The sequence below is a fragment of the Esox lucius genome, chromosome 7, assembly GCF_011004845.1.
Source record: "Esox lucius isolate fEsoLuc1 chromosome 7, fEsoLuc1.pri, whole genome shotgun sequence".
Taxonomy (NCBI): domain Eukaryota; kingdom Metazoa; phylum Chordata; class Actinopteri; order Esociformes; family Esocidae; genus Esox; species Esox lucius.
In genome coordinates this window covers 50,332,468-50,354,631 of record NC_047575.1, presented here as the reverse complement: position 1 = coordinate 50,354,631, position 22,164 = coordinate 50,332,468, and the positions used below count along the sequence as shown (strand labels likewise).

Sequence of the window (22,164 nt, the reverse complement as noted above, 5' to 3'; positions counted from 1 at the left end):
TGTTGATGCTGAAAATACTGAACTAGTCTAATGGAGAAAAGTTTTATTGCTTTCAGAGGTGCTAACATGATGGCAAAAGTGTTTTCTAATGATCAATCAGCCTTTTAAAATGATAAACTTGGATTAGCAAACACAACGTGCCATTGGAACACAGGACTGATGATTGCTGATAATGGGTCTTTGTAAGCCTATGTAGATACTCCATAGAAATCTGCTGTTTTCAGTTACAACAGTCATTTACAACATTAACAATGTCTACAATGTATTTCAGATTTGATGTTTTGATTTTGATGTTATTTACGCAGTATATGGGTATGTCAACTACAAGACCTGCCTTTACAAGTACTACCAACCTATAAGCCATATATACAGACCAATCAATCAATCAAATTTATTTATAAAGCCCTTTTTACAACAGCAGTTGTCACAAAGTGCTTTACAGAGACACCCGGCCTTAAACCCCAAGGATCAAACAAAAGTAGTGTTGAATTTCAGTGGCTAGGAAAAACTCCCTAAGGTCGAATTTTAGGAAGAAACCTAGAGAGGACCCAGGCTCAGAGGGGTGACCAGTCCTCTTCTGGCTGTGCCGGGTGAGATATTAAGAGTCCAATTGGAATAATAAATACATTTCTCTGGGCTAAATCCAGAGTCTATTTGAATTTAGACTAGGTCAGAAGTATGACCAGGTGGACAAGGACAGGGACAGCAACGGGCCCCCCGAACCAGGTAATCCGCAGGTGTGGACCAGGACCTCATCTCCTTCTAAAATTTAAAACTGGAGGAAACTGAGAAAAGTTAGTAGTACATCCCTCATATCCCCCAGCACAATAATATAGCAGCGTAACACCTTGGAACTGAGACGGGGGGGTCCGGTGACACTGTGGCCCTACCCGGGGGAGGCCCCGGACAGGGCCCAACAGGCAGGAAATCAATCCAACCACATTGCCAGGCATCAACCAAAGGGACACCCACCAACCGCAACCCCCCTGAATGAGGGCCGAGTATTGCTAGCGGCGTACAGCCCAATTGCACAAGTGCGCAACAGAGAGTCAACAACAAGCCAGTGACTCTTCCCCCGAAAGGCATTGGAGGGAGGGCATCCCAGTGGCGACGAGAGCCCACCTGGCAAGACAGCAAGGGTGGACAGTATCAAGCCTACTGGTCACCTTCACGCCCCCGGGCCAGGCTAGACCTAATTATAAACCGTGCTGTAGAGATGAGTTTTTAGTAGACACTTGAAAGTTTGCACTGAGTTTGCATTTCTAACCTTAATTGGCAGATCATTCCACAGGAGTGGAGCTCTATGAGAAAAGGCCCTGCCGCCAACTGTTTGTTTAGAAATTCTAGGTACAATTAAAAGGCCTGCATCTTGCGATCTAAGGTTACGTGTAGGTATGTATGGCTGGATCATTTCAGCCAGGTAAGTAGGAGCAAGTCCATGTATTGATTTATAGGTTAAGAGTAAAACCTTAAAATCAGCCCTAACCCTAACAGGCAGCCAATGTAAGGACGCCAGGACAGGAGTAATGTGTTCACATTTTTTTGTTCTAGTTAGGATTCTAGCAGCCGTGTGCAGCACTAATTGAAGTTTATTTATTAATTTGTCTGGATAACCAGAGAGAAGAGCATTGCAGTAATCTAATCTAGAAGTAACGAAAGCATGAATTAATTTTTCTGCATCAGTTTTTGATAGAAAGTTTCTAATTTTTGCAATGTTTCGAAGGTGAAAATAAGCAACTCTTGAGACATATTTTATATGTTCCTCAAAGGAGAGGTCAAGGTCAAGGGTAACGCCAAGGTTTTTTACAGTTTTTTGGGATACGACCATGCAGCCGTCGAGGTTCACAGTGAGATCTGCTAGCAACGCTCTTTGTTTTTTGGGTCCTCTTTGTTATTTGAGTTTAAGAGCAAGAAATTCTCTGTCATCCACTTCCTAATATCTGAAACGCATGCTTCCAAAATAGCTAATTTAGGGGCTTCTCCATGCTTCATTGAAATATACAACTGTGTGTCATCAGCATAACAGTGGAAGTTAATATTGTGATTTCGGATTACATCGCCCAGAGGGAGCATGTATAGTGAGAACAATAATGGGCCCAGAACCGAGCCTTGAGGAACTCCAAAGCATACCTTTGACTTGTCAGAGGATATGCCATCCACACTAACGAACTGATATCTTTCAGATAAATAAGATTTAAACCAGGCTAGAACATGTCCACGTAGCCCAATATTGGTTTCCAGTCTCTCTAAGAGAAGGGAGTGATCAATAGTGTCAAAAGCAGCACTAAGATCAAGAAGCAACAGGACGGATGCGGAACCTTTGTCTGAGGCCATTAGAAGGTCATTTGTTACCTTCACGAGTGCAGTCTCAGTACTATGATGGGATCTAAAACCGGACTGGAATATTTCATAAATGTTTTTGTCTTTAGGAAGGCATTCAGTTGTTGGGAAACACATTTTTCTAAGATTTTTGAGAGGCTTTACAAGTACTACCAACCTATAACCCATATATACAGACCTGCCTTTACAAGTACTACCAACCTATAACCCATATATACAGACCTGCCTTTACATGTACTACCAACCTATAATGCATATATATATATATATACAGCTCTGGAAAATATTAAGAGACCACTCCTAATTGTTCTTAAATCAGCATCTCTACATGTATGGTAGCTATTCCATTCCAGTGTCTGTTAAATTCCAACACAGGCACACCTCATTTTGCTTAATGAGGTACTGATTAGGTGATCACCTGAAAAGTATAAAACCACTGCTGTGGTCATCACTACCCTCTTGCAATAGGACCAGCTGGATGGCAAAAACAGTGCAAGTAGTACCTCAAAGGTAATTTGAGTTAAAAAAAAAAACTATTCAGCATGGCAAAAAGATTTGAAAAGAAAGGTGAGTAAAAGAAGGGTTCAATTCTGGCTTTACTGTCAGAGTAAGACAGTGAGCTTCAGGTTGCTTCCATCCTGAAAATGTCAAAGACGGCGCTTCATAAGAACAAGGTCAAGCAACAGATATTGGGGACAACAAAGCTACAGACTGGCAGAGGGTGAAAACGACTGTCCTCTGACCGAGATGACCGTTAATTCATTCAAATGTCACTCAACAACCGTAGGATGACATCCAGTGACCTACAAAAAGAATGTCAAACAGCAGCTGGGGTGAAGTGCACGGCAAGGACGGTTCGAAACAGGCTCCTAGGGCCAGGGCTGAAGTCTTGCAAAACTAGAAAAAAGACCTTCATCAATGAGAAGCAAAAAGAAGAGCCAGGTTGAAAGACCATAAGAATTGGACCGTAGAGGAATGGAGTAAGGTCATTTTCTCTGACAAGTAAAATGTTCCCAACACCTTGGCGTCTAATGGTTACAATCCAGTGTCTCGCACCCACTGGTGGATGATCAGTAATGATCTGGGGATGCTTCAGCAAGGCTGGAATCGGGCAGATTTGTCTTTGTGAAGGACTCATGAATCAAGCCAAGTACAATGTTATCCTGGAAAAACACCTGCTTCCATTTGCTCTGACACATGTTCCCTCTGAGAATATTTTTTTCCAGAAAGACAATGCTCCATACCACAAAACCAGGTCAATCAAGGTGTGGATGGAGGACCACCAGATCAAGACCCTGTAATGGCCAGCCCAATCTCTATACCTGAACCCATTGGAAACCTCTGGAATTTTTCAAGCCATCACAAGCCATCAAACAAAGCCGAGCTACTTGAATTTTTGTGCCAGGAGTGGCATAAAGTCACTCAACAGCAATGTGACAGACTGGTGGAGAGCATGCCAAGACGCATGAAAGCTGTGATTAACAATCAGGGTTATTCCACCAAATATTGATAAGTTAAAACATTAGTACTTTGTTTTTGAAAAATCAATAAGAATTTGTTTTCTTTGCAATATTTGAGGTCTGAAAACAATTCATATTTTTTTGGTTATTTTGACCAATTGTTATTTTATTTACAAATAAATACTCTAAATTGCAATATTTTATTTGGAATTTGGGAGTAATGTTGTCAGTAGTTTATAGAATAAAACAAAACTGTGAATTGTACTCAAATACATATACATGAATAGCAAAACCAGAGAAACTGATAATTTTGCAGTGGTCTCTTAATTTTATATACAGCTAATCCTAACCCAAATTAAGAGACCACTTCAAAATTAAAAAGTCGAAAAGCAGTTTAACATGCGTGTGTGTGTGTATGTGTGTGTGTGGACATTAAGAGACATTAAGAAACCACTGCATATTGAACGCTTCTGTTCCTAAAGCAAAACTTTCCTTTTCAACTTTTTTGGAAAGGAAAGAAAAAAGTGGTCTCTTAATTTTAACCCTTGTGTTCCTCACTCAAAACCTTCCTTTTCGACTTTTTTGGAAAGGAAGGTTTTAGGTGGTCATAATGTTGTGGCTGATCTGTGTGTCCACACACACACGTAAAACGGCTGGGTGGAGGACTGACCGAGTCTTTCCATGCAACCACTAGTTCACACGTAAAACGGCTGGGTGGAGGACTGACCGAGTCTTTCCATGCAACCACTAGTTCACACGTAAAACGGCTGGGTGGAGGACTGACCGAGTCTTTCCATGCAACCACTAGTTCACACGTAAAACGGCTGGGTGGAGGACTGACCGGGTCTTTCCATGCAACCACTAGTTCACAAATAAAACGGCTGGGTGGAGGACTGACCGGGTCTTTCCATGCAACCACTGGTTCACATATAAAACGGCTGGGTGGAGGACTGACCGAGCCTTTCCATGCAACCACTGGTTCACATATAAAACGGCTGGGTGGAGGACTGACCGAGTCTTTCCATGCAACCACTGGTTCACATATAAAACGGCTGGGTGGAGGACTGACCAAGTCTTTCCAGGCAACCACTGGTTCACATATAAAACGGCTGGGTGGAGGACTGACCGAGTCTTTCCATGCAACCACTGGTTCACATATAAAACAGCTGGGTGGAGGACTGACCGAGTCTTTCCATGCAACCACTGGTTCACATATAAAACGGCTGGGTGGAGGACTGACCGAAACTTTCCATGCAACCACTGGTTCACATATAAAACGGCTGGGTGGAGGACTGACCGAGTCTTTCCATGCAACCACTGGTTCACATATAAAACGGCTGGGTGGAGGACTGACCGAGTCTTTCCAGGCAACCACTGGTTCACATATAAAACGGCTGGGTGGAGGACTGACCAAGTCTTTCCAGGCAACCACTGGTTCACATATAAAACGGCTGGGTGGAGGACTGACCGGGTCTTTCCATGCAACCACTGGTTCACATATAAAACGGCTGGGTGGAGGACTGACCGAGTCTTTCCAGGCAACCACTAGTTCACACATAAAACGGCTGGGTGGAGGACTGACCGGGTCTTTCCATGCAACCACTGGTTCACATATAAAACGGCTGGGTGGAGGACTGACCGAGTCTTTCCAGGCAACCACTAGTTCACACATAAAACGGCTGGGTGGAGGACTGACCGAGTCTTTCCAGGCAACCACTAGTTCACACATAAAACGGCTGGGTGGAGGACTGACCGAGTCTTTGCCGTGGCTGTCTACATGCCGATGCTCCACGTGGAAGCGATACTGGGATGGACTCACTGCACTGAGGTGAAGGGTATGACTGGCCTGAATGGACACACAATACAGATTTCATTAAACAGAAAGGCATCATCATAAGCAGTTTATATCTTTCTGGATGTGTTTGCATATGTGGATGCCTGTGTTCGTGGATGTGTGAGCACCATTAAAACCCAAGTACGATATAAACTCTTATTAACCTTGAAGAAGCTGCTGAGCGTTTTGTTGACAGTCATCTTGACTCCCTCAATCTGCTGTGGAAACACATCTAGGAAACAGAGAACAAAATGAGGTGGAATTCATCCATATCCGCTTATCAGGAGGATAACTGTCTCTACTGAGGTTAGAAATGTCTCTCTCTTTTGAAACCCTTGAGTTTTTAATGTTGACAGTCAATCCAGTGTCAGCAACATCCCAGGTTCAATCCCATGCTGTGTTCCAGTCAAAAGTAGTAGTATAGTAGTAGCAGTTTAGTAGAAGTAGTTTAGTAGTAGTAATATTACTCTTCAGCGGTGATGCAGGGTGTGGAAGCTCCCGGAACGGGGATTAGTCGTCTCATAGTAGTTGTAGCAGTAATAGTACTGTAGTCTTGTAGTGGTTGTAGTAGCAGCATTAATAGTAAATTAGTAGTATAGCTGTAGTATATTAGTAGTATAGCAGTAGTATATTAATGGTAGTAGTACTGTAGTGGTATTATTACCCCTGCAGCTCCCTGGGTTGGAATAGTAGCATAACAATAGTAGTAGCAGTAGTACTGTAGTAGTACTGTAGTAGTAGTCGTCATCTATTGGTGGTAGTAGCAGCATTAATAGCATATTAGCAGTACACCTGTGCTGTCCCCTAGGTTTGCTTTACACCTAGGGGACAGCACAAACCTCACCAAGCCCAACATCAACCAGGAAATGTATGTTGATGTTTAAGGAAATGTACTTTGTCTTGTTTGATCTGTGAGTGTCTTGTTTTGTCTGTTGTCTGTGTTTTTGTCTGCACTCTGCGTTTTTTTCCCCCTGTTTCTTTTAATCAATTAACCTAAACTGTACGTGTAGACAGAACCTTTACCATTTTCTGCTGAAACCACTGGAGGGTCAACTTGGCCTTGTGCTTAGGATCATTGTCGTACTGGAAAGTCCAAGAGCGTCTCATGTGCATCTTTTGTGCAGAAGAATGCAAATTGTCTGCCAGTATTTTCGGATAACATGCTGCATTCATTTTGCCATCAACTTTCACAAAATTTCCTGTGCCTTTAGAGCTCACACACCCCTAAAACATCAATGAGCCACCACCTTGCTTCACAGTGGGGATGGTATTTTGTTCTCTATAGGCCTTGTTGACCCCTCTCCAAACATAGTGCTTATGGTTGTGACCATAAAGCTCTATTTTGGTCTCGTCACTCCAAATTACAGTGTGTCAGAAGCTATGAGGTGTGTCAAGGTGTTGTCGGGCATATTGTAACCAGGCTTTTCTGTTGCATTGACACAGAAAAGGATTCTTTCTGGCAACTCAAGCATGCAGCTCATTTTTGTTCAAGTATCGTCGTATTGTGCTCCTTGAAACAACCACACCATCTTTTTCCAGAGCAGGCTGAATTTCTCCTGAGGTTACCTGTGTTTTTTTTTCTTTTCCCTAACAATTCTTCTGGCAGTTGTGGCAGAAATCTTTCTAGCTGACCTTGGCTTGGTATCAAGAGATCCCAAAATGTTCCACTTCTTTGTAAGTGATTGAACAGTACTGACTGGTATTTGCAAGGTTTTGGATATCTTTTTAGATACTTTTCCATCTTTATCAAGTTCTATTACCTTGATATGCAGGTCTTTTGACAGTTCTTCTCTGCTCCCCATGGCTCAGTATCTAGCCTGCTCAGTGCATCCATGTAAGAGATAAACTTATTGACTATTTATACACAGACACAAATTGCAATTTGAAAAGCCACAAGTGTGGGAAATGCACCTTTAATTGCCATTTCACCTGTGTGTGTCACCTTGTGTGTCTGTAACAAGGCCAAACATTCAAGGGTTTGTAAACTTTTGATCAGGACCATTTGGGTGATTTCTGTTATTATGATTTAAAAAGGAGCCAAACAACTATGTGATAATAAATGGCTTCATATCATCACTGTCCTTAAAAAAAATACCGTTTTTTTTTGGATGATCTCATTTTCAAAATCAATGCCAGAATTTCACAATTTCTGCCAGGGTATGCAAACTTATGAGCACATCTGTACATGATTGTGAGTTTTACACCAGTAGCTTATGCTGAGTCTTGAATTAATTAGCTAACGTTGTTTGAATGCAATAGCTACTGTAACTTTAAAAAGTTTGTTTTTTAACATTAATTTAGTCAGCGGACTAGCAAAAAACTTGACATAACGTTAATTCTTGCTCGTCACCTATACCAAGACTGGTCATATACTAAGCATAACGCAATTATGTTCATAGAATTGGAACCAACTTACACAACAAGGCTTTCCAATGCTTTTGTGCTGCAATGTGCTGAGCAGGGGGTGCAATAAAATGCAAATTCATTATTTAAAAATAATACAATGTGATTTTCTGGATTTTTTTTTTTTAGATTCTGTCTCTCACAGTTGAAGTGTACCTATGATAAAAATTACAGACCACTACATGCCTTGTAAGTAGGAAAACCTGTAAAATCGGCAGTGTTTCAAATACTTGTCCTCCCCACTGTATATCGGCCCCAAACATCGGTCACTGGACTCCTTGATCACTAATAATCGGTATCGGCCCTGAAAAAACACATGGGTAGATCCAGTAGTTCATCAGTGGTAGTATTACCCTTGCAGCTGCGATGCAGAGCGTGGAAGCTCCCTGGGTTGGGAAGGCGTCCGTCCCGTCTCTCCCAGCGAGGGGGTGTGTCCCAGTAAGCAGGGGGTGTGTCCCACTGGGGAGGGGGTGTTTCCGAGGAGAAAGGCCAGTTCTGACGGCCAGCACCAGACAAGGCCAGAACACTGCCCATTAGGGCTCACGCCTAGAAACAAACACACAAATGACGCATTTCTGCTGGTGATTTACCCCGGTACCAGGGCTACACAGGCGATTTCTAGTAATGTTGGCTCTGGACTTTCCTGTTTCAACTATACATTTGGAACCAAGGACTTAAGGAGGGGCTCAGGTGCGGAGGGAGGAGTAAACTATCAACAAGATGTGTTTCCAGTTATGAAAAATAAAAGGCAACATTATTCTGGTATTGTTAAAAATAACAATAATGCCATGCTCAGTTTGTTTACAATACGGAGTCTTACCGCCCCGTATTTATAGTAAGTCAATGGCATCGTACCAACTTCAATTCTTTCAGTTGTGAGTATTTGCTTCCCTGGACTGTTGTTTTATTTTATCAGGGATCTGTTGGGTTGATCGGACGAAACCATTACGTGATGCCTAAGCAAATGATACACATTGCTATTAGAATAGCACAACATGCCATGTTTTCACAGCACATAATGGGTCAACCAGCAAACCCTGTGAGAGCCAGGCCACTCGGCCACAGCCTACTGGCCGTCTTGACTTTAACATGGCAACAACCTAACGACTTCCTACAGATGAATGTACTCCTGGGTTTGTTTACATCTGTCAACCCCGTGACTCAGACTGAGGGGGAGGTCTCGCCATGTTATATTGTGATAACTGGAAAGTTACTCCTGTCTCTGTGCCTGTTCATGCTTCATTTGAATCCATCGCCCTACAGCTGAATGGGCCTACTCCTACAATCGTAGCCACTGTCTATCGTCCACCCAAACCCAATAAGGATTTTATAAACGAATTCAGCGCTTTTCTTACCCATATCTGCTCACTTTCCCCTAACATAATATTGTTGGGGGATTTTAATATACATATGGATAATGTCATTAAATCTTATACAAGGGATTTTACCTGGACAGTTTTGGATTGGAGCAACATATTAACTTTCCCACTCACTCCAAAGGTCATTGTCACGAATCCCTCCGGCCCAGGTGCTCCTCCACTGCACCAACTCCGGAGGTCTACGTCACCAGCCTTCTAGGCACCACGGAGGTCTACGTCACCAGCCTTCTAGACACCACTGATCCGGAGGTCTACATCACCAGCCTTCTAGACACCACTGATCCGGAGGTCTACGTCACCAGCCTTCTAGGCACCACTGATCCGGAGGTCTACGTCACAAGCCTTCTAGGCACCACTGATCCGGAGGTCTACGTCACCAGCCTTCTAGGCACCACTGATCTGGAGGTCTACGTCACCAGCCTTCTAGGCACCACTGATCCGGAGGTCTACGTCTCCAGCCTTCTAGGCACCACTGATCCGGAGGTCTACGTCACCAGCCTTCTAGGCACCACGGAGGTCTACGTCACCAGCCTTCTAGGCAGCACTGATCCGGAGGTCTACGTCACCAGCCTTCTAGGCACCACTGATCCGGAGGTCTACGTCACCAGCCTTCTAGGCACCACTGATCCGGAGGTCTACGTCACCAGCCTTCTAGGCACCACTGATCCGGAGGTCTACGTCACCAGCCTTCTAGGCACCACGGAGGTCTACGTCACCAGCCTTCTATGCACCACTGATCCGGAGGTCTACGTCACCAGCCTTCTAGGCACCACGGAGGTCTACGTCACCAGCCTTCTAGGCACCACTGTTCCGGAGGTCTACATCAATCAATCAAATTTATTTATAAAGCCCTTTTTACAGCAGCAGTTGTCACAAAGTGCTTTACAGAGACACCCGGCCTTAAACCCCAAGGAGCAAACAACAGCCTGCTAGGCACCACTGTTCTGGAGGTCTACGTCACCAGCCTGCTAGGCACCACTGTTCCAGAGGTCTACGTCACCAGCCTGCTAGGCACCACTGATCCGGAGGTCTACGTCACCAGCCTGCTAGGCACCACTGTTCCAGAGGTCTACGTCACCAGCCTGCTAGGCACCACTGTTCCAGAGGTCTACGTCACCAGCCTGCTAGGCACCACTGTTCCAGAGGTCTACGTCACCAGCCTGCTAGGCACCACTGATCCAGCTAATCACCTTCACCCCGGACTGTCCCCATATTGTCGCCCACCTGTTTCCCATTCTCACTGATTTTCATGCCTGTATATATGGCCGTTTCCTCAGTGCTGTGTTGGTTATTATTTCCATGTCACTGTGCTGTGAGTATGACTATTCTATGCGTATGTGTATTGTATCGTTCCAGCTTTGTCTGCGTGTTCTGTTTTGGAGGCTTTTCACTTTACTTTGGGCTTGCCCTGTCAGTTTTTTGATGTGCTTTGAGTTGGGTTATAGAAACCATTATCACATTAATGCGTCTGTCAATTTCTACAACACTGCAACAGTCATGTTTTGGACTTGATATGCTGCTCTGGTGTTACTCCAACTGGTTATACTGCAGATGATCTTCCCATCTCTGATCACATGTTAATATCTTTTAATATTAACTTAACACTGGACAAAATAAAACTGCTACATGTCATCTCATTCCGTAACATTAAGGACATTAACTTAAACGTCCTCTCTCGTCATAACGACTGCCTCCCCAGTATAAACTGTTTATCCACCCCTGATGAACTGGTTTCTCATTACAATGATAGACTACATAATATTTTTTATTCTCTGGACCCTTTAAAAACCCGGACTGTTTTCTTTACCCATTCTGCCCCATAGTTTACATCTGAACTACGCCAGATCAAAGTAAAAGGTTGTCGCTTAGAACAAGAAAATGGGACTAATTGTGCACCAAGAAATGTATAAGGACCACATTCTAAATTACAAGGACGCTCTTTCTCCAGCCAAATCCACTTATTATGCAGGTTTAATTAGTTCAGGTGAAGGACACACCAGAGCCCTGTTCTCCATGGTCAACAACATTTTACGCACACCGGACTTCTTGCACCTCATCTGTACTCAAATGCCTATTGCAACTCTCTAATGTCATGTTTTAACGCCAAGGTTCATAAGATCCACCAGCAACTGACAACTACTACCTCTCACAGTCTGTCTCTCTCAGGTCTCTCAGCCCCTCTTTCTCATGCATTTTCGAGTTTCACGGTTCCTTTTTTCTGCTGCTGAAATATCTGACCTTATTGAAAAGTCAAAGCCAACTACCTGTCAGCTAGACCCTCTACCTACCACCCTGATAAAAGCCTGCTTACCCTCTCCTCCCGAATAAATGCCATTTATAACCTCCGTCCTATTTCTAACCTTTTCTATCTAAAATCCTAGAAAAAACTGTTGCATCTCAGGTTCATGCACACGTCTGACAATAACCTATATGAAGAATTCCAATCTGGCTTCAGCCCCTGCCATTGCACTGAAACAGCACTAGTAAAAGTCACTAATGATCTTCTCATGGCAGCTGACTCTGGACTATTAACCATTCTCATCCTCCTTGATCTGAGTGCGGCCTTTGATACCATCTCTCATAACATCCTCCCTGACAGACTAGTCTCTATTGGTATAACTGACACACCTTTGGACTGGTTTAAATCCTCTCTTTGGTTGCACTCAATTCATCCAACTCAGAACATTCAAATCGCATCCTTCTCCTGTCATTACCGGTGTTCCCCAGGGCTCTGTCCCTTACTGTTTATCATCTATCTACTTCCTCTTGGTCATATATTTTGTAAATTCAATATCCATTTGAATGACACCCAGCTATACATGTCAACTAAACCTAACTCTACCCTCCCACCTACCTCCCCCTCTGCTTAACGGAAATCAAATCCTGGTTTTCCTGCAACTTCCTTAAACTGAGGTTCTCCTCATTGGCACCAAATCCACTCTGACAAAACATGATAGTTTCTTGCTTTCCATTGATAACTCCTCAGTTTCTCCCTCCCCTCAGGTTAAGAGTCTGGGTGTCATCCTCAACAGCACACTTTAATTTCAAGCTCACATTAATAATGTGACTCGGTCTGCATACTTCCATTTACATAACATCAAGCCTCCCCGTCCGTCTCTCACAACCACTAGTACAGCCATTCTCGCTCACACCCTGGTTACTTCCCGTATCGATTACTGTAACTCCCTTCTCTTTGGTCTTTCTCTCAAACTTATATAAAAACTTCAACTGGTTCAGAACTCTGCTGCTCGTATCATCACCAGAACATCTATTAATCACATCACTCCTGTTCTTCAGCAGCTACATGGGATCCCTGTAAAGTACCTCATTGATTTTAAGATTCTACTCCTCACCTTTAAGACCATTCACAACCTCACTCCTCTGTACCTCACTGACCTCCTTCATATCAACATATCCACCCGTACTCTCAGGTCTTCTTCTATTCACCTCACTGTACCTCCTGCCTGTTTGACCACTATGGGGTTTAGAGCCTTCAGCTGCTCTGCCCCTCGCCCCTGGAATTCTGTTCCAGCAGACATTCGTAACATCAACTCGCTTTCCATTTTCAAAACCAGTATGAAAACTCCTCTTTTCACACTGGCATATTCAACATGATCACTTTTCATTTGCTTATAGCAACGTACATCATCACGATTTATCTGCTTTTAGCATTGTTCTGTTTGTTTTTATCTTTATTGAGATTTGTGTCTTGTATGGTGAACTTGAGTGCTTAGAAAGGCGCCTAAAAATAAAACGTATTATTATAAAAGTTTTAAACAAATGACTGACATGATTATATTAAAGCATCCAATGATTTGGGCAAAATATTATTTACTGTCAACCATAGGTGTCATTTACGCTGGGGAAATGTCCCCACGACTTTTTAAAATGGCTGATTTTGTCCCCACCACTTTTTGAAAGCATTTGGTTAAAATGTTCTGAAAAATCAAGCGAACCGATAAATGTTAAAGGTTTATTTGCACAAAATAAAACATGCAATGCAGTTTAGATACAGAAAGAAACAATGTACATTGTCCAAAAACATACAAGAAAGTGGCCGGTGAACTGTGAGAAGAACAGAGTAAACATAATAGTTACTTCCACCTATGTTTGTCTGATATGAATAACACTTCGGCAAATTATATTTGAATAGATTGTTATTGCTGCTTCCACAGCCATCAGTGTGTATTTGACAAACTCCAAATGTATTATTTTACTTGTGCTTATGCGTATTGAAATGTCTGAAACCTAAAATAAACATTATGAGGTTGAAAACACTGCATAGTTGTGATATATGACAGTGCTGAATGTGTCCGACTCTGGCCAGCCCACGTACGAAAGCACAGTTTGAATCTGGATGTTAAGCGACGTCACTGAACATTCTAAATACAATGTGGGACTGTACTCTCAGGGGCACAGAAGTAAAAAACCCATCTTACGCTGAGTATTTTCATGTTGTTGACTGGCCTACGCTATGCCCATTTTTGATGCGCGGCACAGTTATTGTCTTGTGTAAGTTTAATTGAAATGTTTAGGCATGGTCTAATAAAAAATCTGAAAATTGCAATATAAAATTTCAGTACATTACAGCATCGCAAAATGGGTTTGAGCCCTGGTCATGCCAATGCCGATTGTGGGCGGGGGGTCTGATAGGGCAGCGCATATTGGGCTGGCATCACCTGGGGGAGGTAATCGGCGTAGGGGATTTCCTTGTTCCGCCGCGTTCCAGCAACTTCTCTGGCAGGGCGGACGCCTCTGACCTGGCCATTCATTAGGCAATATGAGCAAGCATAATATTACCCGAATGGTATAACTAAAAGACTTACAGTTTTTTTCTACGAAGTTCATCTTTTGATAACAGAAGCATTTTGGCTAATGTCCGTGATCTACAAGGCCCCCTCCTCTTCACCTGAAAAGAAGTACCTCATTTGCTCACCAAGCAGATGGTTTTTTTTTTTTTTTTTTTTTTTGCATTGCATCATCTTCCGCTTATCCGGGGCCGGGTCGCGGGGGCAGCAGTCTAAGCAGGGATGCCCAGACTTCCCTCTCCCCAGACACTTCCTCCAGCTCTTCCGGGGGGACACCGAGTCGTTCCCAGGCCAGCCGGGAGACATAGTCCCTCCAGCGTGTCCTAGGTCTTCCCCGGGGTCTCTTCCCGGTGGGACGGGACCGGAACACCTTCCCAGGAAGGCGTTCCGGAGGCATCCGAAACAGATGCCCAAGCCACCTCAGCTGACCCCTCTCGATGTGGAGGAGCAGCGGCTCTACTCTGAGCTCCTCCCGGGTGACCTAGCTTCTCACCCTATCTCTAAGGGATCGCCCAGCCACCCTGCGGAGAAAGCTCATTTCGGCCGCCTGTATCCGGGATCTTGTCCTTTCGGTCATGACCCAAAGCTCATGACCATAGGTGAGAGTAGGAACGTAGATTGACCGGTAAATCGAGAGCTTCGCCTTGCGGCTCAGCTCTTTCTTCACCACGACAGACCGATACATCGACCGCATTACTGCAGAAGCTGCACCGATCCGTCTGTCAATCTCCCGTTCCATCCTTCCCTCACTCGTGAACAGGACCCCTAGATACTTAAACTCCTCCACTTGAGGCAGGCACTCTCCACCAACCTGAAGTGGGCAAGCCACCCTTTTCCGACTGAGGACCATGGCCTCGGATTTGGAGGTACTGATTTTCATCCCCACCGCTTCACACTCGGCTGCAAACCGTCCAAGTGCATGCTGAAGGTCCTGGCTTGAAGGGGCCAACACGACAACATCATCCGCAAAGAGCAGAGACGAAATCGTGTGGTCCCCAAACCTGACACCCTCCGGCCCCTGGCTGCGTCTAGAAATTCTGTCCATAAAAATTACGAACAGAACCGGTGACAAAGGGCAGCCCTGCCGGAGTCCAACATGCACAGGGAACAAGTCTGACTTACTGCCGGCAATGCGGACCAAGCTCCTGCTTCGGTCGTACAGGGACCTGACAGCCCTTAGCAAAGGACCCAGGACCCCATATTCCCGAAGCACTCTCCACAGGATGCCGCGAGGGACACAGTCGAATGCCTTCTCCAAATCCACAAAACACATGTGGACTGGTTGGGCAAACTCCCATGAACCCTCCATCACCCTGTAGAGGGTATAGAGCTGGTCCAGTGTTCCACGGCCTGGACGAAAACCACACTGTTCCTCCTGAATCCGAGGTTCTACTATCGGCCGTATTCTCCTCTCCAGAACCCTGGCATAGACTTTCCCGGGGAGGCTGAGAAGTGTGATCCCCCTATAGTTGGAACACACCCTCCGGTCCCCCTTCTTATAAAGAGGGACCACCACCCCGGTCTGCCATCCCAGAGGCACTGTCCCCGACTGCCACGCGATGTTGCACAGGCGTGTCAGCCAAGACAGCCCCACAACATCCAGAGACTTGAGGTACTCAGGGCGGATCTCATCCACCCCCGGTGCCTTGCCACCGAGGAGTTTCTTAACCACCTCGGTGACTTCAGCCCGGGTGATGGACGAGTCCACCTCTGAGCCTTCATCCTCTGCTTCCTCAATGGAAGACGTGACGGCGGGATTGAGGAGATCCTCGAAGTACTCCTTCCACCGCCCGACGACATCCCCAGTTGAGGTCAACAGCTGCCCACCTCTACTGTAAACAGCGTTGGTAGGGCACTGTTTCCCTCTCCTGAGGCGCCGGATGGTTTGCCAGAATCTCTTCGAGGCCAGCCGATAGTCCTTCTCCATGGCCTCACCGAACTCCTCCCAGGCCCGAGTTTTTGCCTCCACAACCACCCGGGCTGCAGTCCGCGTGGCCTGTCGGTACCCGTCAGCTGCCTCTGAAGTCCCACAAGCCAACCAGGCCTGATAGGACTCCTTCTTCAGCTTGACAGCATCCCTTACTTCCGGTGTCCACCACCGGGTTCGGGGATTGCCGCCTCGACAGGCACCGGAGACCTTACGGCCACAGCTCCGAGTGGCCGCTTCGACAATGGCGGTGGAGAACATGGTCCACTCGGACTCAATATCTCCAGCCTCCCTCGGGATCCAGTCAAAGCTCTGCCGGAGGTGGGAGTTAAAGATCTCTCTGACAGGAGACTCGGCCAGACGTTCCCAGCAGACCCTTACAGTACGCTTGGGCCTGCCGAGTCTGTCCAGCTTCCTCCCCCGCCATCGGATCCAACTCACAACCAGGTGGTGATCAGTTGACAGCTCCGCCCCTCTCTTCACCCGAGTGTCCAAGACATATGGCCGCAGGTCAGATGAAACGACAACAAAGTCGATCATCGACCTGCGGCCTAGGGTGTCCTGGTGCCACGTGCACTGATGGACACCCTTATGCTTGAACATGGTGTTCGTTATGGACAAACTGTGACTAGCACAGAAGTCCAATAACTGAACACCGCTCGGGTTCAGATCAGGGGGGCCGTTCCTCCCAATCACGCCCCTCCAGGTATCACTGTCGTTGCCCACGTGGGTGTTGAAGTCCCCCAGTAGAACGATAGAGTCCCCAGTCGGAGCACTTTCCAGCACCCCTCCCAGAGACTCCAAGAAGGTCGGGTACTCTGCACTGCCGTTCGGCCCGTAGGCACAAACAACAGTGAGAGACCTATCCCCGACCCGTAGGCGCAGGGAAACGACCCTCTCGTTCACCGGGGTAAACTCCAACACATGGCGGCAGAGCTGGGGAGCTATAAGCAAACCCACACCAGCCCGCCGCCTCTCACCATGGGCAACTCCAGAGTGGTGAAGAGTCCATCCTCTCTCAAGGAGTGTGGTTCCAGAGCCCAAGCCGTGCGTAGAGGTGATCCCGACTACCTCTAGTCGGAACCTCTCAACCTCACGCACCATCTCAGGCTCCTTCCCCGCCAGCGAGGTGACATTCCACGTCCCTAGAGCTAGTTTCCGTGTCCGGGGATCGGGTTGTCTAGGCCCCCGCCTTCGACTGCCGCCCGATCCTCTCTGCACCGGCCCCTTATGGTCCCTCCTGTGGGTGGTGAGCCCACGGGAGGGCGGCCCCATGTCGCTCGTTCGGGCTTGGCCCGGCCGGGCCCCATGGGGAAAGGCCCGGCCACCAGGCGCTCGCGAACGAGCCCCAACCCCGGGCCTGGCTCCAGGGTGGGGCCCCGGCTGCGCCATGCCGGGCGACGTCACAGGACACACAATTTTCTTCTTCATTAAGGGGTTTTCAAAAACCCCAAGCAGATGGTACTCAACCTAATTGGGCTGTTGAGAGACTGACAATGGTGAAAAACACAGACCATGAGTCATAGTTTACCGGGTGTTTTTGACTTAGCATCTAGATATTCTGCACAGCAAGCATTTCATTTGTGCACATTCCCCACTCCGGACTGTAGCACAAATTGGCTTAAACTGTCAAAGGTTTTAAAAGTAGCCTATATTTAATGAAGTTTTTGGGTTATCAGACTTCAGTTAACAGAAGTTAAATGTAACCGATGTTAATCAGTCCAATAATGATTTTAACATTTAAAATCATAAAAAAAAATTCAGTAACACATTGCTATTCTATTAATCTACATTGTGAATGAATTCCTACCATATCAGATGGTCCCAGGCCCGCTCTGTATACCATGTACTGCTCTTAAGGAAAAAAGTAGTTGGCTCTCGCAGTGGCGGGAAATGTTGTCCTGCGCACAGGAAGAGATGCATTTGACGTATCCAACAAAGAGCTGAGGCTGAACTAAATAAGGAAGTGGCTACTCTTATTTTGTGTATGAAGCAGCAAGAGAAGCTAGACAATTTTATTTTAAATGAATTGAAGAATTTCAGAATGTAACAGTACCTGAGAAAACATGGTTTTGATTCTGTTTAATAAGTGAAGTTAGCTAAAACGCTAGCTAACCTCACACTGTTGTTAGTAATTGCCCTATTGGTGTCAATGTGGCCAGCTATACAGACAGACCAGACATGGCTATATTTACTGGCTGTACATCTATCCAGAAGACATTGTATGCAAGTTTTGCTGCTACTACCAGCTTCTAATAACATCAGCTTGCCAGCAAGCACAATGTTAGTTGCCTAGAATAACCTCATACTGTTGTTAGTAATTGGCTGTAACTAAGTACCAGGCAAAAACGACTGGCCAATTTGGTTAACTAGCTAACTTTCTGTGGATAAAGTACAGGCAAGCTGCCATCTGTACATGCTGTTTGCTTTGTTTACTAGCCCAGCTAGTACTAATGTAATCGGAAAACATTACCAACACGAGTTTAGACTAGTAGCTGGCAATTTTCACGTTTCCCATGTATGTTACATCAGATAAATTTTGTTTCATACATTTTAGGATATATTTAAATAAATCGTATGTCAATTCACCTGGTCGATGAAGATTTTTTTGGGATCAGCCGAACACACAGCTGTGTGCACAGATACTGTGTGGTGTTTTAAGAGTGAACTGACGTCACACCAGCAACAGCTGAGATTTCAGGGGAAATTTGTTTTGAAAGTTACGTCCTTCAGCTTTAACTTAAACATTAAATTGTTCACAAAAATTGTAACTTTGTTAATTAATGGATTAATAGTTTGTTGCCCAACTCTGGGTTTGTCACACATAGAACACAAAAACAGATTTGTGCAAGCCACCCGTTGAATACAAACATATTTAATTTTTGAAGAGTAAAAAATATTATATAAAGTGGTACCAGCCAGAGTATGTGAGTGGAGTAGAGATGATGGAAATCCCAATCATCGCTTACCGAGCAAAGGTTATGCTCTGCTCCACGTTTTTCCCATCGCTCAAAACCAATCTTAGCTCACAGGAAGAAAAAAAAAACTCAAAATTTGGAGTTCTGGGCTGATCCCTCACCTTCCTAATGATCATTGATGCCCCACGAGGTGAGATCTTGCATGGAGCCCCAGATCGAGGGATATTGACTGTCATCTTGAACTTCTTCCATTTTCTAATAATTGCGCCAACAGTTGTTGCCTTCTCACCAAGCTGCTAGCCTATTGTCCTGTAGCCCATCCCAGCCTTGTGCAGGTCTACAATTTTATCCCTGATGTCCTTACACAGCTCTCTGGTCTTGGCCATTGTGGAGAGGTTGGAGTCTGTTTGATTGAGTGTGTGGACAGGTGTCTTTTATACAGGTAACGAGTTCAAACAGGTGCAGTTAATACAGGTAATGAGTGGAGAACAGGAGGGCTTCTTAAAGAAAAACGAACAAGTCTGTGAGAGACGGAATTCTTACTGGTTGGTAGGTGATCAAATACTTATGTCATGCAATAAAATGCAAATTAATTATTTAAAAATCATACAATGTGATTTTCTGGATTTCTGTTTTAGATTCCGTCACTCACAGTTGAAGCGTATCTGTGATAAAAATTACAGACCTCTACATGCTTTGTAAGTAGGATCACCTGCAAAATCGGCAGTGTATCAAATACTTGTTCTCCCCACTGTACGTGCACATGCTGTCAGATAGGAATGAAGTGGGTAGCTACATAGTAGCAAAGGATAAAAATGTTTAGTTAATTTTATTTTCATTTGTCTACTTATAATTTCATAGGGTATTTTTGTTTTATGCCCGAAGGTACTAGCATGGTTTATATTTTTATCTGTCTAGGTTAGGTTTGATTAAGTTTTGATTTTATCGACGATGAAACTTTCCATGTGAACCATGAAGGAGACGGTTCGTATTAAACGTGTTTGACTTTGCCCACATTGAGCCCGGCCCCGAACTGCACACTGCAATCAGGGGCTTCTCAAAACACTGGCCATGATAGTTTTGTACCTCCAGGTCCAAACCTAACCAGAACACTGTCTATGATAATATCAGATCTCCAGGTCCAAACCTAACCAGAACACTGTCTATGATAATATCAGATCTCAAGGTCCAAACCTAACCAGAACACTGTCTATGATAATATCAGATCTCCAGGTCCAAACCTAACCAGAACACTGTCTATGATAATATCAGATCTCAAGGTCCAAACCTAACCAGAACACTGTCTATGATAATATCAGATCTCAAGGTCCAAACCTAACCAGAACACTGTCTATGATAATATCAGATCTCAAGGTCCAAACCTAACCAGAACACTGTCTATGATAATATCAGATCTCAAGGTCCAAACCTAACCAGAACACTGTCTATGATAATATCAGATCTCAAGGTCCAAACCTAACCAGAACACTGTCTATGATAATATCAGATCTCAAGGTCCAAACCTAACCAGAACACTGTCTATGATAATATCAGATCTCAAGGTCCAAACCTAACCATAACACTGCCTTTGAGAGCTGGATGCCTACAAATACAAAAACAGTCAATAATGACAACTAACCTCCCTTTTCCCCCTGCAGAGAACGAAAACCGAGCAGGGCTCTTAGATCCATGAACTCAGGTCAGCTAGTAGAGCCCAGAGACCAAACTAAACATAGTCAAGCTGTGTTTAGCAGTTATGTTGCACACAACTGAAATAAACTACCAGAAGATCTTAGACCTGCCCCGAACATATCCATTTTTAAAACCAGGTTAAAAACACTTCTCTTTTCACGCGTCTATGACTGAGCGCTTGAAATTAACCACACTGTTTAGCCTTACAGCTTTTATATCTTCTTATGTTTTATCCTGTTTTTGTTTTATTTCTATTTTCTTATGTTTTATTATTATGATGTTGTTTTGATGTTTTCATCTGAGTATTTGTTTTTATGCTATTGTACTTTTATATTTTTTCTTTGCAAAGCACATTGAATTGCTTCTATGTATGAATTGTGCTATATAAATAAACGTGCCTGCTTGCAGAGCAACTAACTGTTAAGTTTAATTAATCCCACGTTATGTAGGTGGCACAATCACGTGGGAAAGCAGTGGCTGATAGCTACTCAGAGAAGCTGCTACGAGTCAGTGCAGAAAGGAAGAACCAGGTAAATAACAGCAACAGGACATAGATACATCAACAGCTAATGACCCAGACAAATACCATTCAACCTATGTTGGTCCAGTAGAGCATAGTTTCTGCAAACCCAAGGTCGTGGGTTTAATTCCCATTGGGGAATGCACTCCCTACTATCAGTCACTCTTGAAACGAATGTCTGCTAAATGACCTAATAGCAATGTAAACACGTATTAGAGTAAAAAGTAAACACTGAACCTAGAAGCCAGTTACACTGCTTTTCCCCTCCTTCGTCCACTCTGGTAGGGGATCAATTTAGACCAGGGACACCAGATGGGGATGATTCATTATCATTAACGAAAAAAACAGCAGTAGTCTGGACCTCCTAGGGTAGCTTAAGAGTAGCTTTAAACCTCTCTCTCCTCTGATCTCCTCAGACGGCTTCATCTGTAGAGAAGTAGGCTAAATTTGACCTACTGTATCTATTAGCTAGGCTGTCATAGCGAGGCTACTTCTTCAGACAAAAAAATCACATCTATTTTCACTTTATATATCTCTATACTTACGTCCTACTGGAACAGTTAGCGGCTGGCGGAAGGCAGAGTAGAGATGCCGAAACAGGTGAAGGTTTTTTTTGGAGGATGGAGATGCTGAGAACCAAGGACCACCTCCGACAGACGTGCAACCGCAAATTAATTCCTCCGAATGTCCGCAGACAAATTCTTCCCACTAAAACACGGAACAAGACATTTGTTACCCACATGTTTTTTCGTTACTAATATTGTCTCAAAACGAACAGTTTGAGGTGTTGAACAGTGATGATTAAGTTATTGTGTCATTTTAGTTATTTTATATTATTTATTTAATAGCAAGGGTTTGTTGTAATTGCATTTTATTTGTTTCT

General features: G+C 44.6%; 1 protein-coding gene across 1 annotated transcript in view; it reads right to left on the bottom strand.

Moving 5' to 3' along the window:
• Nucleotides 1-21,936, bottom strand: part of si:dkey-71l1.1 (Porin3_Tom40 domain-containing protein) — a 33,309-nt gene extending 11,373 nt beyond the window's left edge. Inside the window, exons 1-4 of the mRNA XM_013132502.4 lie at nucleotides 21,827-21,936; nucleotides 8,391-8,583; nucleotides 5,799-5,866; nucleotides 5,554-5,646 (exon numbers count right to left, since the gene is read on the bottom strand). Of these exons, the coding sequence (XP_012987956.2) occupies nucleotides 5,554-5,646; nucleotides 5,799-5,866; nucleotides 8,391-8,571 (342 nt within the window). The 5' untranslated portion in view covers nucleotides 8,572-8,583; nucleotides 21,827-21,936. The remainder of the gene's footprint in view (nucleotides 1-5,553; nucleotides 5,647-5,798; nucleotides 5,867-8,390; nucleotides 8,584-21,826) is intronic.
• Nucleotides 21,937-22,164: the final 228 nt, after the last annotated feature.